The 15026-nt window shown below is 41.1% G+C and overlaps 1 protein-coding gene across 5 annotated transcripts in view; it reads left to right on the forward strand.

The window, feature by feature from the left end:
• Syne2 (spectrin repeat containing nuclear envelope protein 2) overlaps positions 1 to 15026 on the forward strand; it is a 310603-nt gene that overhangs the window by 181160 nt on the left and 114417 nt on the right. For all 5 annotated transcript variants that reach the window (XM_010602996.3, XM_010602997.2, XM_010602995.1 and 2 more), the window contains 7 exons: positions 522 to 662; positions 1974 to 2156; positions 2909 to 3046; positions 6541 to 6726; positions 8737 to 8859; positions 10116 to 10298; positions 12477 to 12608. In XM_010602996.3, the coding sequence (XP_010601298.1) occupies positions 522 to 662; positions 1974 to 2156; positions 2909 to 3046; positions 6541 to 6726; positions 8737 to 8859; positions 10116 to 10298; positions 12477 to 12608 (1086 nt within the window). The remainder of the gene's footprint in view (positions 1 to 521; positions 663 to 1973; positions 2157 to 2908; positions 3047 to 6540; positions 6727 to 8736; positions 8860 to 10115; positions 10299 to 12476; positions 12609 to 15026) is intronic.

The raw sequence follows: 15026 nt of genomic DNA on the forward strand, positions 1-15026 counted from the left end.
CAAAGAAATGTCAGCCCTGCACCCTCAAGGAATACCCACATTTAGAAGGTTGTTTCACCTAGATGAACATTAAGTTGGAAATTTCATTTCATTTTTTAAGTTGGCTTGAGAATGGTTTTATTGAAAACAGATCTGTGCAGGGAATTTTTCTCATAAAACAGACTGTATAATAAATAATGTATCCACAGGAATTCTCTCAAATCGTTTGATCCAAGGGGGGGGTATGTTTCAGAGTCCACTCTAGCCTTGCCCAACACAGCATGTGATTTTTGTTATTTAAATCAATCACTTTATTTCTAGATTGCATTTAGAAGGTGAGGTAAACAACTGCCATTTATTAGTTGGCTAATCTACCTTCTCACTAAGGCGTTACCTAATACAGTTTGGGATTTTTTTTTTTTCCCCACGAACCTTAAACATTTTTACAAGTAAGAGCAGTGAGTACCGTTTTCGTTGTTTGAGCCCTGGAAGAGAGAGCAGAAACCCCCTCTAACCCAAATGTGACTCCCCCTTTGTAACAGATCCGCAGTGAAGGCTTGAAGAGCTCACCCTCCGGTGTGATGAGCAGGAAAATAGAGGAAATTAACAGTGGGCTTCAGCAGGTTGAAAAACTGTTGAAGCAGAAAAGCAAAAACATTGAGAAAGCCCAAGAAATTCAAAAGGTAACAACCTCCTTTAACTCCGTTCAGAGCATGGTGTTTCAGGTCCTCTGCTCCTCCTGACCTCCGTGAGGAGTTAGAGCCTCAGATCCCCATAGGAGAGGCCACCTCTCAGCCGAAAGGGAGGCTGCTTTGAAGGCCTCCTGCAGGGTTTCTCAAGGCTCCTGAGTGTACACTGCAGTTTCCACAGGCAAGGGAACAGTAACAGCCTTATCTTGGGAGGACTGATACAAAAAAAAAATGCAACAGAGTAGAAAATATAATAACAGTTTTTCTTTAGATTCCCAAGGTGAAAAAAGCGGAAATAAAAAACCAAATTGATTTACCTATAAAATGTCTTAGGAAATAAGATCTTAAATAAAACTGTACGGATACATAATATTCTACCTCTGAATGCCTAAACTGATGCCAGGATATGGGTTCTGAATTGAGTCTACATTTTAAGGAAATACACTAATATATTAATTTGGGAACTTTTAGAAATAGGTCAGAGGTGGCCCACTACTGGTTATAGTCTAGGCTCTTATGTAGAAGAACCCACTTACCACGTCAGATTTCCCTGTTTCTCAGAATTATATTATTAAATATTAAGTTTTGGATATTTTACCTTTGACAAATTCAAAATTGAATCTAACTTGTTACAGTTTCTGGAGTCAAAAGCAGTTGCTAGTAATGGCCTGCAGCTGGATTTTTCTGCCTGTATGTCAATTCTGAGTTAGCAGACTTTTTTTTTTTTTTTTTTTTTTTTTTTTTTTTTTTTTTTTTTTTTTTTTTTTTTTTTTTTTTTTTTTTTTTTTTTTTTTTCCCCTTTTTTTTTTTTTCTAGACTATATCTATCTATCTATACATGTCCCTTTTATATTATTTTATTTTGTACACAAGGTCTTGCTGTGTTATCCCAGTTGATCTTGAATTCCAGGGCATTCCAAGTGCTGGGAATGAAGCACCACATCTCCTTGAATAGCCCTTTTAAAATGTAATGTTAACTAACAACGAAAAAATGTAATGTTTACCTCCTAGCACTTGGAAAGTTAGGACTCTATTGACCTTGTTTACTGTCATTCATCTCTAAAATATGTCCAGGTCTTGCTGTTCTCCTACAGCTAATTCAAACCAAGATGACTACAGTTACGTTTAGGAGAACTCAGAAAAAAATTATTTTTCAGTGTCTATCACAAATGGTTGCTAAATATAAGTATGCCGACAGTGTTGCTTTGATAGCATTTCCAAATGCAAATATCCATGTGTAAACTAGGTGTCCCCACGGTCTGCCGTGACACCTGCATTCAGCCTGACTTACAATTTTCTTCTCTAGAAAATGTGGGATGAGCTAGATCTCTGGCATTCCAAGCTAAATGAGCTGGATTCTGAAGTTCAGGACCTCGTTGAACAGGACCCAGGACAGGCTCAAGAATGGATGGACAGCCTGATGATTCCTTTGCAGCAGTATCAGCAAGTGTCCCAGAGAGCAGAATCCAGAACCTCCCAGTTAAATAAGGTGGGGCTGGGGCTTGTGGTGGCTGCATAGCATGTGGTCGTACTGAGATGGATTTAAAGCAAAATAAAAATATACAGAGTCAGAGGTAGCCAGTTTCCCTAAAGATACTAATCATGGAAGGCAGTAGCTTCAGGTCAGCACTGAGGGCACAGCATTCCAGTGCTGGTCCAAACTGGAAGTCTGAGTGGGTAGACACAAACTAAAATCCAAAAGTCAGACTGTGGCAGAAGCCCAAATAGTGCCATCGTTCCCAACAGGCAGATGAAGACCAATCATGGGACTTTAGGGCAGGCACTCCCTGGAGTCCAAGGAGGGAGCCACCAAAGAGCAAGACTGCTGTTGGGGAACAAGATCCCGCTCTGCCTCCATTCTAAATGGGGGCCATGGTTCAATAAGTTGTGAGTGTAATCAGGAAAGGGCAGGATCCTTGTCTTACAACAAATGGGATATTACAGGGTGAGGTCCCGTCTTTAGAATGAGGAATAGTTGGGAACTAGGCTAGTTGTAGAGTGAATCTGAAACCCGTGCTAAGGCCAACAGTGTTGGGGTAAAACTTCTCAAATCCCTTTTACCTCTGGTCAAGATCAGTCTTAAATGTTGGAAGGACCTTCACCTGGAGTAGGTGGTTCAGGATCCTCAGCCCTGGCAGAGGAGACCCAGAAGGCAACTGAACTCTTTGCCGTGGACTCACTCGCCTCTGGTAACCAGCCTCTGACTACGGTTTTTTTTGTGGTACCGTTTTTCTTTGCCAGGCCACAATTAAGATGGAGGAGTACAGTGATCTTCTGAAGAGCGTCGAGGCTTGGATAGAAAACACCAGTTACTTGCTGGCCAATCCTGCTCACTATGACTCATCTAAGTCCCTGAGTCACCACGCCAGCTCCCTGCAGGTGAGTGTTCGCTGAAGTTTCCTGCACCTGAGGGACCTGCTCACTGATTAGCCGATTGCCATCATCTTTTGCTCCACTTACCCCCGCAACAGTGTTACTGTTAATCATGCCAGGAAGCAGGAGGAAGCTTGGGACACTGGCAAGCACTGGATAGGAATCTTGGAGACCAAAATCTGGTTCTTTTTGTCCTACTTCCTACATATTTTTTGGATAACTCAGCCTGTATCTTCTGTGGGTCTCAGTTTCGTCATTCTGTGAAGTGATAAGGCTGCACTGGATGGATGGCTTTGATGGTTTGGAGCCACGGAAGTCTACCGGGACCCCCAGTATATTCTCATTGCTTGGTGTATGATGTCCTGTTCAGTCCTCTTTCCTGAAGTACAGGCAGGGATAGAATGCGTCGTTGATTAGGTTCTCTTACATGGCTTTGTGGTAATGGAATAAGGATTCTCATGAAGGCACGATCACCTAATTACAGGATCCCCTAGCAGCAAATCATAGGTTCTCCTGGACGGGAGGGCCAAGCTGTCATACTGTGAGAGGGCCATGGGGTTAGCACTCAAAAGCAGCTTCTAGATGTTGAGAGCAACTCCTCACCAACAGCCGACAGGAAAACGGGGACCTCGGTCCCTACAGCTGAATTTTACAGACAACCAAAGTGAACTTGGAAGGGAACCTGGAGCTGATGGCTTCATGGTGGCAGTCAGGTGGCACCCTGAGCAGAAGACCCACCAAACTGGACCTCAACTCCTGACCCACAGAACGTATCTGATCAGACTTTTTTTTTGGTATCGAGTTTTGAACTCAGGACCTTGCACTTTCAGGGCAGGCAGCAGAACCACTGAGCTAAATCCCCAGCCCTATTTGTAGCCATCTTTGCGGCAATTAGTTACACCGAAGTAGAAGTCTAATCTCCTAGTTCCTTCTGGTTCTGACATGCCCAGATTCTAAAATCCCATGTCCCTCCTGGGGCTCCACAGGGGCCCTGTGCTCCATGCCAGCTTACAGTGCCAGAACAGGGGGAGTATTTTCCTGTGTGGGGCCATGACTTCTGGGATGGTCCAGAGGTGAGCATGGACTGCAGTTTGATTCTGAAGGTGTACTTTCCTTATCTCATGTGATCAGCCATGGGAAAGAGTCCCCTAGGAAGTGTTGTGTGACAGTGTTGAGAGTAATCACACCTCAAAGACCATCCAGGCTCTTTGTATCTCTGGAACAGCACAGTGTGTTCCTGGGTGAGCTGACTTCGGACTTCCTGATGTTTGAGATTTGGTGGCCTATTTTTGTCCTGTAAAAGTTGTCAAAATACTGCATTCTCACTCATCTGCTTATTTCTTACTCTTGCTTGTGACCCATCCCACCCCCCATACCTCAAGTTGACTCTGCATATCCCCAGGACTTGTCATCTTTGTATTTTTTTTAAATGCCTTTATGCCAGGACCGGAGAAAGGAATAATGCGCGCGCGAGTGTATGGTTTCATCTTCAAATGCTTTTGGTGCATTAAAAAATTAAAAGCTACTAATGTAAACTCAGGTGACAGCAGGTAGACTTTTACTACTTTCCAATGAGGCGAATGTTTAAGTGTGAAAGCTTCTCTGTGACTGTTGAGGACTTGCTAAGTTGCCAGACTTTATGAGTTTGAGTCCAGCCGAGATATGCAAGTTTATTTCCCATGGAATAGGTCCTAGCAAAACCCCTTCGGCAGGTAACTCCCACAGAGCCAGTCCTGTGAGCAAAAAACCCCATTTTGTCCTTAGAATGAAAACAACTGTCTGACTCACAGTACTCCTTTCCATTTCCTGGCATTGCTAAATCTGTCTCGCCTTTTAAAAAAGACTTAAAGAGCTATCTGAATTCTCAGCTAAGCTTTTTAAAAGATTGTTTTATTTATACTGTAACTTTCTTCCTGGATTGCATTCACTGAAGTAAGTAGGCATAGCATAAAGACGGTTTCACAAATGCTGCTGTTGTAATTACAAGTCATTAAAACGTAAATTGTCTTTGTAAAAATAGTAAGCTAACTTGCTTTTAAATGTACTTTGTTTTAGTGTCATTTACATGTATTAAAATGCTCCCATTTTTAGTGTAGTTAGGTGACTTTGGATAAAGGTGCAGCTCTGTACCCCAAATTTTTCTGAGGACATAGATTTTCATTTCATTTCATGTCAGTGAATAAATACCTAAGTGTAGGATTGCTGACATTTATAGTAAGTTGTTCAAGTAAATAAAAATTGTTCTCCAGTGTGGAGTGTTATTTTTAATTCTTGCCAGCAAAGTGAGTTCTGGCTACTGCGTGTTTTCACCAGCACTTGATATTGTCTTTGATACAGCCTTTTCAGTGATGTGTTTCATTGTTGTCTAAATGGCATTTCCCTAATAACTAATGGCTTTTGAGTACTTAATCGTATTCAGTGGTACGTTGGTTTACAAGCTTGATTCTTTTCACGATTCTGGTTACAGTTAGAATCGTGAGAACTGAATCAAATTCCATGGTTAGGTTCAGTGTTGACCTGATGGGGAAATTTGATTCAGTTCTCATCCAGTTCAGTTTTCGACCAAAATTATAGAGAGAATTAAGTATGTGAACCGAGGTAACACTGTTCTTACTTGGGATTTGTACACTTCTTTGTGAAGTGTCCAATTTGGGGCACATTTTTAAATTGAGTTGCTTGCCTTATCACTGAGTTGTAAGATTTATTTGTAAAGCAGTCTTGAAACTATTTCTGTGATATATATGTAATTTGCAATATTTTGTGTTATTATAATATTTTCTTTTTATGTGTTATTTTGTGTGCTCTAAGAAACCTTTAACCCAAGATCACAAAGAGTTCCTCTTGTTATCTTCTAGAAATTTCATAGTACTAACTCTTTTAAGTCTATTGTCTAAGTAATATTAATCGTTATGTATGGTGTGAATCAAGGGTCCTTATTCAAGGGTCATTTTTTTTTTCCATACGGATACCAGATCATTCCAGTACTATTTATTGAAAAGACCTTCATCACTGAATTACTCTGGCACCTTTTAAAAAATAACTGACCTCATAGATGTAGATCTTGCTGAATTCTATCTTCTGTTGATCTATTCATTTACCGTTATGACAGTCTTGATTCCTATATCTTTATAGTAAATTTTAAAACACACTAAAAATGCTGTGGTGTATTACCTTCAGACTGTGCGTCTGAGTATACATGTTATGTGAATGAATTTTGTCTTTACACTCAGGACCCACCCTCAAGATATTTTATTACATATGTGTATGCAGATATTCCAAAATCTGAAAGATTCTGAAGCAAGATCCTTTTAGTCCCAAGCATTTCAGATAAGTCATCCACTCCCACTGACAATTGAGAGAGTTCAGTGTTCTCATTATGAAAATTGAAATAACCAGGAGTTTGAAATGGTCACAAATTAAACTTTCCTCTAATTTAAATTTCAATCAACTTGTTTCAGTATCTTGAAGTTCCTCTCTCTTTCCCTTGTTTCTCTGTCTAGATGGCTCTGGAAGATTCTGAACAGAAACACAATCTTTTACGTTCAATTTTCACCGACCTAGAAGATTTGTCAATCATTTTTGAAACTGACAATTTAATTCAGTCCATACAAGAGTTAAGTAGTCAAGTGGCAGCTTTACAACAACAAATAATGGAGAGCCTTCCACATATCCAGCGAGTAGCTGATGTAAGTCTGTACCATAAAGATGAGATTTGTCATTTTTAACCTGTATTTTATTTGGCTAATTAGAGGCATATCATTAATCACAGTCTAATTATGTAAATATTCATTAAACTGCCTCTCTTTTATTTTCTTTCTTTCTTTTTTTTTCTACTAGGGATTGAACTCAGCACCTTGTGCTTGTGAGGCAGGTGGCAGAACCACTGAGCTGAATCCCCAGCCCAGATGCCACATTTTTCATTTTCATTCTTTTTACTCTGGACCCCACGGTATAACTGAAAACCCCCTCCCCCCAAAATTATCAAATAAGCTCATTTTTTTTCTCTTTGTCAAAGAAGAAATATTGTTCATTTAAAAGCACTAATTACAGAAGGGAGGGATGCTGGGGCCGTGGTTCGGTGGTGGAGTCCTTGCCTAGTGTAACTGAAGGCCCGGATTCTATGCCCAGTGCTGCAGTCAGTCTGTCAGTATTTATGGAGGAGCTGCTGTGTCCACCACTGGATTTGGGAGTGGTGCTGCTGGGCTTAAAACCCAGGACTTTGCACAAGCTAGTCAGGCCCCGTACCACTGAGCTGCACTGTAGCCCCAGGATTTTTAAGTGGTTTTATTTTTGCTTGACATACCTGAGGCAGTTCACAGAAGATCATTACCCAGTAAAGGTAGTTATACTTTGTGCTTAATTATTTATGTTTCAGACATTTCCTGTACCTCACCCATAACTTCAGGAAACAAAAGTTGTGGAAGTAAATGTGTGGATGCTAATACCTTATTCCCCAAAGTTTTATAGTGCTTCTGTAATTTCTGATGGAAATTATCTTAAAATATATTGTATAAGGGCCCAGGATGTAGCTCAGTGGCACTGCACCTGCCTGGCAAGTGTGAGGTCCTGAGTTCCATCCCTGGCACCCCGCCAACACGTTGTATAATTTTATATACCTTTTTAAACAGTAGGTGCAGAAAACAAGTTGAATGTAATGTAACTTTTCCTCATGATTTGGAGATACTTCTCTAAACGGTCACACTGTACTTACTACTCTGTGTGCTTAGGACCATAAAGTCCTGCCTTTCCTTGTAGCAAATGGTTCCAAACCGTTGTAATTCGAAACCCTTGTTCTATTTTTATTTTTTATGTACCAGCTAGTGCTTTGGTGCATCTGTACTGAGCTCTAAAGTCAAGATCTGCAGGCTTTGCTCACATTTGTAGGCTTCTCTGAGTCCACTGTGTAGGTTTTTGCAGCACATATTTTAACTTATTTTTGCAGCATTTTATTTTATTTATTTGTTTGTTTGTTTTTTTTGTTTTTTGTTTTTGGTGGTACCAGGAATCAAACTCAGGTCCTTGCGCTTGCGAGGCAGGCCACCGAACCGCTGAGCTAAATGCCTGGCCCCTTTGCAGCATTTTAAACTTTAGGGTTCTGGGCCAACTTCTGGATGTTGGCATTGATAAGAAAGAAAACTACTGGCAAGTGACCTATTGTTTAAATTAATCTGAGTAGGTTGAAAGTAATTTAGTGGCATTCAGCTTGGTAGTATCTTACTAAGGCATGATAGGAAAACCCTCTTGGTTTCCCAGCTCCTTGTGTTAGTTTCTCAAGGATGACTTTATCATTTCACTGAAACTATGGGAATTTTTTAAATGTCAGACTCTACTTGTTTTCGAGTATTTAAACCATTTCAGAGATACATTTTTAAGGATTTTAAATAGTTGAGACTCTATTAATAAATGAGTTTGGATGTCTACTAGCTTTGCTCTCCTGAGTAATTGAAAATTGGCTCTGTGACTTTCCTTCAACAAGGCATGGGCAATGCTTTGCAGTGCGGTATGCTGCTGTATTTCTATTGGAAACCATGAGATGTGTCTGTCTGTGCAGCCCTTGGTCCATTTTTAAGAGGTGAAAGTTTCAAACATGGTTTGGTTAAATATAAGAATAGAACTAATGGCAATAAATAGTGTTTTATGGATTAGTGAGGTACAATGTATATTGCATGAGGGTGTTCTTGTTTGTGAAATTCTAGGATGTGGTTGCTATTGAATCTGAAGTAAAATTAATGGAGAAAAAAGTTTCAAAAATCAAAACTATCCTGTTATCTAAAGAAATATTTGACTTTTCACCTGAAGAACATCTTAAACATGGGGAGGTAAGCATGAATCATTATTAAAAGTATTTTGTCATAGTACTTATTATGTCTATTTAAAAATATATAATAATAGGATGTATTACTGAGTATTAGTACTGTTTCATTCTGTGGTGCTGTGCATCATACCCAGGGCTCACACATGCTAGGTAAAGTGTTCCTTCTACTGTGCTCCACCTCCAGGCTCCAAAATATTAATCTGCTAGCATAATGGCAAAGGTTGGGAAAGAGATGTGAATGAATCTAAATATGTTTTAAATCATATTCGTAACACTATTCATGGGAGGATAATTTTCCAATAGAACACTTTTTCATTTAAGTTTGGCCCTCAAGTTAAACCCAGGAGCTTGAGTACCTGAGTCATTCTGAAGTAGGTTTCTGGCCTCAGTGACGCTGCTATTGGCCCCGTGACTTTGAGTATATATGTTCAGGACACTGTTTTTCATATCTGTGTTTTGGTTTTGTGGTGTTACATTGATACAGTGTATATAGATCCCCTAGCACACGAGCTGAGACATATATGAGACACACTAAACAGCACACCAGCATCAGTTTTCTCTTTAGCCTAGTGGTTGAGGTGTGTGCTTTAAGACCAAGTAGGCCAGGGTTCTAATCCCACCCCTGACTCTTGCAGTCTACCCTTTCTTGGGTCTTCTAACTTCTGGAAACCCGATTTCCTTACTTGTGAAATACCAGTTAGAAGATTTTCTCTCTCGAGATGGTTGTGAGGAGTAAATGAAATTTTACGTAAGAAGTGTTTAATAAGGTGAATAATCTCTTCTACTTTATTAGCAATTCCAGATTCTGTGGGTCAGATATTATTAAAGCTCCCGAGACTCATAAAATTTAGCAGACAATTCAATTCACTAAGCATATTTTGTAGGAATCCCTGTGCATTTGCTTTGAAAGTGAGACGCTGTACCTGCCCTTAGTGTAGCCCACTTACCAATGATAATACAGAAAGCTAAGCTGCAGTTCTCTACAAAGAGGAGAGGGAAGGGAAGAAAGCGTTTTCCAAACTCATCAGCTAGTGTTGGTGCTGCTCTCACCATATCAAGGATAATTCTTCCCTGACCCCATTAACAACCACAGCCCAAGCAGTGCACCCGAGTTTTTCAGTCTGAGGCAAGAAATGTTTTAAAAAGTGAAACTATAGACTATACAGTAAAATCTTTTAATTTTGAATAATTAAGTTTAGCAGTAGCCTAAGGTTTTTCTCTTTTCCCAATTTCATACCATACCTCTTTTATATCCCTAAGGTCATTCTTGAAAATATCCGTCCTATGAAGAAAACCATCGCTGAGATACTGTCCTACCGAGCGGAACTGAGGCTGCCGCAGCCAGAGGTGAACCCACTCCCTGTGTTTCAGAGGACAAGCCAGCTTTTACAGGACGTAAAGCTCTTGGAAAATGTGACTCAGGAGCAAAATGAGCTATTAAAGGTGAGCGTTGTGAGGACAAACACCTCACTGGGTGAAGACGTTCAGCGAAGCTGGTACTGCCTTAATTTTAATTGAAAGAAATTATTATCCAGCAGGTGGCATTTGACATAAAAGTCTGTCTTCTTGCTCACATCAGGCCAAGGTTATTTTCTTCTCAGCTCTTACCCTTGCTCTGGTTGAAGACATTAAACCATCGTTACGGTTGATTTAATCCCACTGTACAGCCATTAAAGGACTGCAAGGGTAAAACCCTCTGGGAAGGTATTCAAACCTGGGCAAGGCATTTGCAATCTCAGGAGGCCAGCTGATCTAGAAAGTAATTATCACATGATAATTTCGGCCTGCCTCTCAGTCCCTCCCTGTGGATGAGCTCCTCTTATTCACCAGCATGGGATGTGGGTAGAATAGGAGCCTGGTGCTGCAGGGGGAACTGAAAGAGTTCAGACTTCCTCGGGCAGAGGCTGTTTCTTATCTGAATAGGGTAAGACTTTGAATTTCTGAACCCCCTGACACTATTCCTCCTTGTGGGAAGCGTCTTCCTTCTCACTGGTGGCATCTTTCAGCCTCTCTCCAGATACTTTCCCCCTCTTGAGTTGTGTTACTTTACCAGTCTCAAATCAGGAATTGTCTTTTGTATTTGGTTTTTATTCTTTAATTAACAACCACCCCTACAAGAACAGAAAATTGCTGAAAGTGCCTTGAGTTCTAAAGATATTCAGCCCCCTTGGTAAACATCTTGTATCCTGCCTTTGAAAATGGTGGTGTCTTAATCTTTAAATTTCACTCACATTTCAGAGGCCTATATGTTCTCTGGTCCAATTCTTAACCTTCACAACCTCTCTGGACTGGATGCTGATCAACTCTGGTCAGAGAGAAAAAGACCCAGTGCTCAATGTATGATTTTTAAAATACTGGATAAGGAGAAGAAAAAAAAAATCAAATGTGATATATTATTTTTAATCTTCTGTGGCTCTATTGGTCTCTTGGTTAGGAAAAGAAAATAAGTCCTAACTATGTTTTAATGTAGCCTTTTCACAAGATGAAAAGGGAAGACTAGAAGACTCTGTTAGACCAAGTTAGATATCAAACTGTGCTCCTAAAATTTTTCCTGCTGGTATGTGGATGAAATCAGATGTCCCCTGACCTGTTCCAAAGCTAAATAAGCCAATGATAATGAAACTCACTATAATATGGTACCCGTGCCCTCTAATTCTTATTTTAGATATTGCAAGTGCCTTCATTGTGTAAAATAAGACAAATTATTGTTGTAGGGAAATAATGGAATCTAGTTCATCCTTGAGGCCCGGGGAACAGGTGTTTCCAGAGAACATGGTTATTCATTTCCAGCCTACAGCTAAAATTCTGGTTAAATATTAAAGAAAATACAAGGAAGAATTATGTATTGGCCAAAAGCTTTGTAGTTTGGAAGCCATTTTGCTTTATGGTTGAGCAAACCAAAGTAGCTGGATGTGCTTTGAAGCCCGTTTCTTTATCTTTCACAAGCCTTTGATTGTCTCACTTATTCTACAAGTAGATCTCTTAACATAGTTCCGCTTTCTTAACATCGGACCCCACATACCATTCTGGTTAGTTTTACCTAATTCTGCAAACTCAGACTACTCTGGAGCTGTCGGCGTTTTTATTGATGAGGTGCACATCTCGGATTCCAACGGGGGCTAGATGAGGAAGTGAGTAATACTGGGGAAATTCATCACCGCCCGAATCCCAGGCCCTCTGCCCTCCAAACCCACCGTGTCACTTTTCTCTTGTGACAAACCCCACACGGGTTGTGTATTAAATGGTGTGCGCGACATCCCAGTAACTTCATAAAACTAGAAAACTCACGTGAACATGCCGTAAAACGCTTCCCGGGAGAAGCACAGTAAACTGAGCACACCTGAGCGTCAAGGTTTATCCAGTTAGACTTGTACTCCAGGCGCTGCCCAAGGTGCCCTGGTGTCTAATGAAGCAAGGAGAAGGGCAGATGCAGGCTCTGGAAAGGCTGCTCTCCGTCCCTGGAATTTAAGTAGAGATACGATATAGAATAAATCAAAAGCTGTGTGGATGCATATTTGCCTCGTCTGACTGGAACTTGTGAGGGGTAGAGGGTGGGAATGACCCGTTAATCTAGTACTTAAACCTGACAGCCGTGCCTCTTTTGTGGTGCTTATTTTATAGATGGTCATAAAGCAGACTAGTGAATGTGGTGAAGACATAGAAAACCTGAAGCAGATCTTAAGTAGCTATTCAGCTGAGCTCCCCCTCGAACACATGTCCCCAGAAGAAGCCGCAGACCTGCCCGCAGTCCAGGTAGGTCTCTTGCGTCCATCCGTTCCGTCAGTGGTCACTTGCTAAGCCCTTGGTGTCTAAGCCCTGGCCACGCTGCAGGCTTAGGCCCAACTCATCTCTTTTGATTGAACCTGTCCACTGCGTGTACTTACTTTGCACTCATGTTTCATGGGGTGGGTGGTTACACGACACCTCCATTAAAACGTGATGAAATGGTGGCTGCACAGTTGCTGCCCTGAGCTCTAAGGAGGAGCTTTTCAAGGCCTACAGCCGCGGCCTGGTGTGATTAGCTCTGCACTTGCTGTAGCGCCCAAGAGGCTGCTGTCACACAGGATATTTGGACAACCTGACTGTCCTGCTAGTATTGGGGTGAGGATCAGGCAGTGTGGGCAGGCTGGGCTTTCAGAGGTAACAAAACTCTGGACCCAGACAGAATGAGTTCAAGGCCGTCCTGAATTACAGAATGAGGCCATGTCTCCGAAAACCAGTTTATATTGTATGATAAATGTGATCATTCTGTATATCTAATTTATAGCAATAAAAGTAGTTTTTTAAAAATAAAAATAAAACTCTGGACACCATTATAATGAAAGGATCTGGTGTACCGAGCTGTATTTTCACTTGCTATGATTAAGTGTCCAGTGTATTGATTACAATGGTTTGCCTATTAACACTCTGTAGGATTTTTTTTTTAAGTTTGTTTTTAAATCAGAACTTCTGCATTAAAACCTGACTATGCACCAAGGATTACAGGGAACTGAGGTTTTTCTTGCCATGCGATTAATGCGGGCGGGTAGTTGATACGGTTCTCAGCCACTTGCTGTGACACCAAAGCCAGCTTCTTACAGCGAAGGAAAGCGGGGTTCAGGATCACACAGCTGGTAAGTGGGGGTCACTCACGCAGACTCAACGTTAAAGACTTGGTGTCACGGAATGTCAGGTGTCTCTGTGCGCTAAGACCAAGGACCACAGAGAGCTTTTGTTTATTTGCAGACATAGGAATTAAAACTCAGAAGTGTTAAAAGTCTTATTTTAAAATAGCAATCTTAAACCCATTACATGTTAACAGAAATACTATTTTTATTAAAGTAATTATGTATCAAAAGAAAAAATAGTGCAAAGAGTGACCCGTTTCCATTTTTGCACATCCCTTTAAGGTCTGGCTTAACGGAAGACAGCTAGATCTTTATCTGCTTTTCTGCATTCTATCTGCTGTTTCAATTTTGTTCAAAGTTTATAAAAACAATCCAGTTTCTCAAAGACATGTACCTGGACCAGGGAGGAATGGCTTAATAGCCCTTTGGAACAATTGTGGGCATTCTTTCAAACTGCACTGATAGCCAACAAATGAAAATTACTCACAAGATAGCTGTAATGGATCTCAAGCCATGTCTGTGAACTCCTCATACTCTCCCATTACAATAGGTATATCGCGCAGTTTGAATGGAAAATCTAACCATCCATGACTTATAATACCAAGCTTGATCATTAAAAAATAGTTTCCCTGAGTTATGCAGATCTTTCAAATGTTGATACATTCCCATTAGTCAATGTGAAATAGCTTTCTTTAAAAGAAAAAGTCTCCAGGGCTGAGGACTTAGCTCAGTGATGCCGCCGCCTGCCTTGCAAGTGCAAGGTCCGGAGTTCGATCCCCGCTACCAAAAAAACCCCAAGTCTTTATAGCATTTAAGCGTAGAAGTATAGTTTACCAACTATTTTATTTCGTGCGAAAACAGTGTTTTCTGGAAAAAGAGGTACTATGGTGCAGGTACTTCTCCTCAAACATTGTCCTTTGGTACCCAGAAGACGTCCTTTATGCATACCTCCTGTTTTGTCACCAGAATATTGAAGGCACATGTTGTTAATGCAAGGACGTTCTTAAGTGAGAGCAGCCCTTTCTTTCCCTACTGAGGAATTTTGTGACGATTAACATAGTTGGTGCCCTTGCCTCGATTTGCGTCAGAGGCCAATAACTGTATCCACCATTGCTCTTATGTCATCAGTACTGTTGTCAACACAATGAAAAAGGCAAGAAACGTTTTCATATTAACCACCGGGACCTGCTGGTGGCTGCTTGGCTCCCTCTGTGCTCTGCAGCCCGGCCAGCCCAGCGGGCTGCTCTGTCCCCAGTGATGTTCTAATGGCTGAGATGCTGCCTTTGTTGGGAGCGCTTGACCTCTGAGTTAAGTTTTTTTTTTTTTGAGACAGGATTTCACCATGTAGTTGAGACTGACCTGGAACTCACTATGTAGCCCAGGCTCATCTCGAACTCACAGCGATCCTCCTGCCTCAGCCTCCCAAGTGCTGGGATTACAGGCGTGCATCACCACGCCTGTGCCTCTGAGTTTAGTATTGAAAGTGGAACACAGAGTATAGCCAGCTGTGATTTAATTTCAACCATTATTCATCTGCCGTCAGCACGCAGGGGAATCCTGGCTT

This window comes from Fukomys damarensis, unplaced genomic scaffold (assembly GCF_012274545.1).
Source record: "Fukomys damarensis isolate Sample0158 unplaced genomic scaffold, DMR_v1.0_HiC HiC_scaffold_21, whole genome shotgun sequence".
NCBI lineage: Eukaryota > Metazoa > Chordata > Mammalia > Rodentia > Bathyergidae > Fukomys > Fukomys damarensis.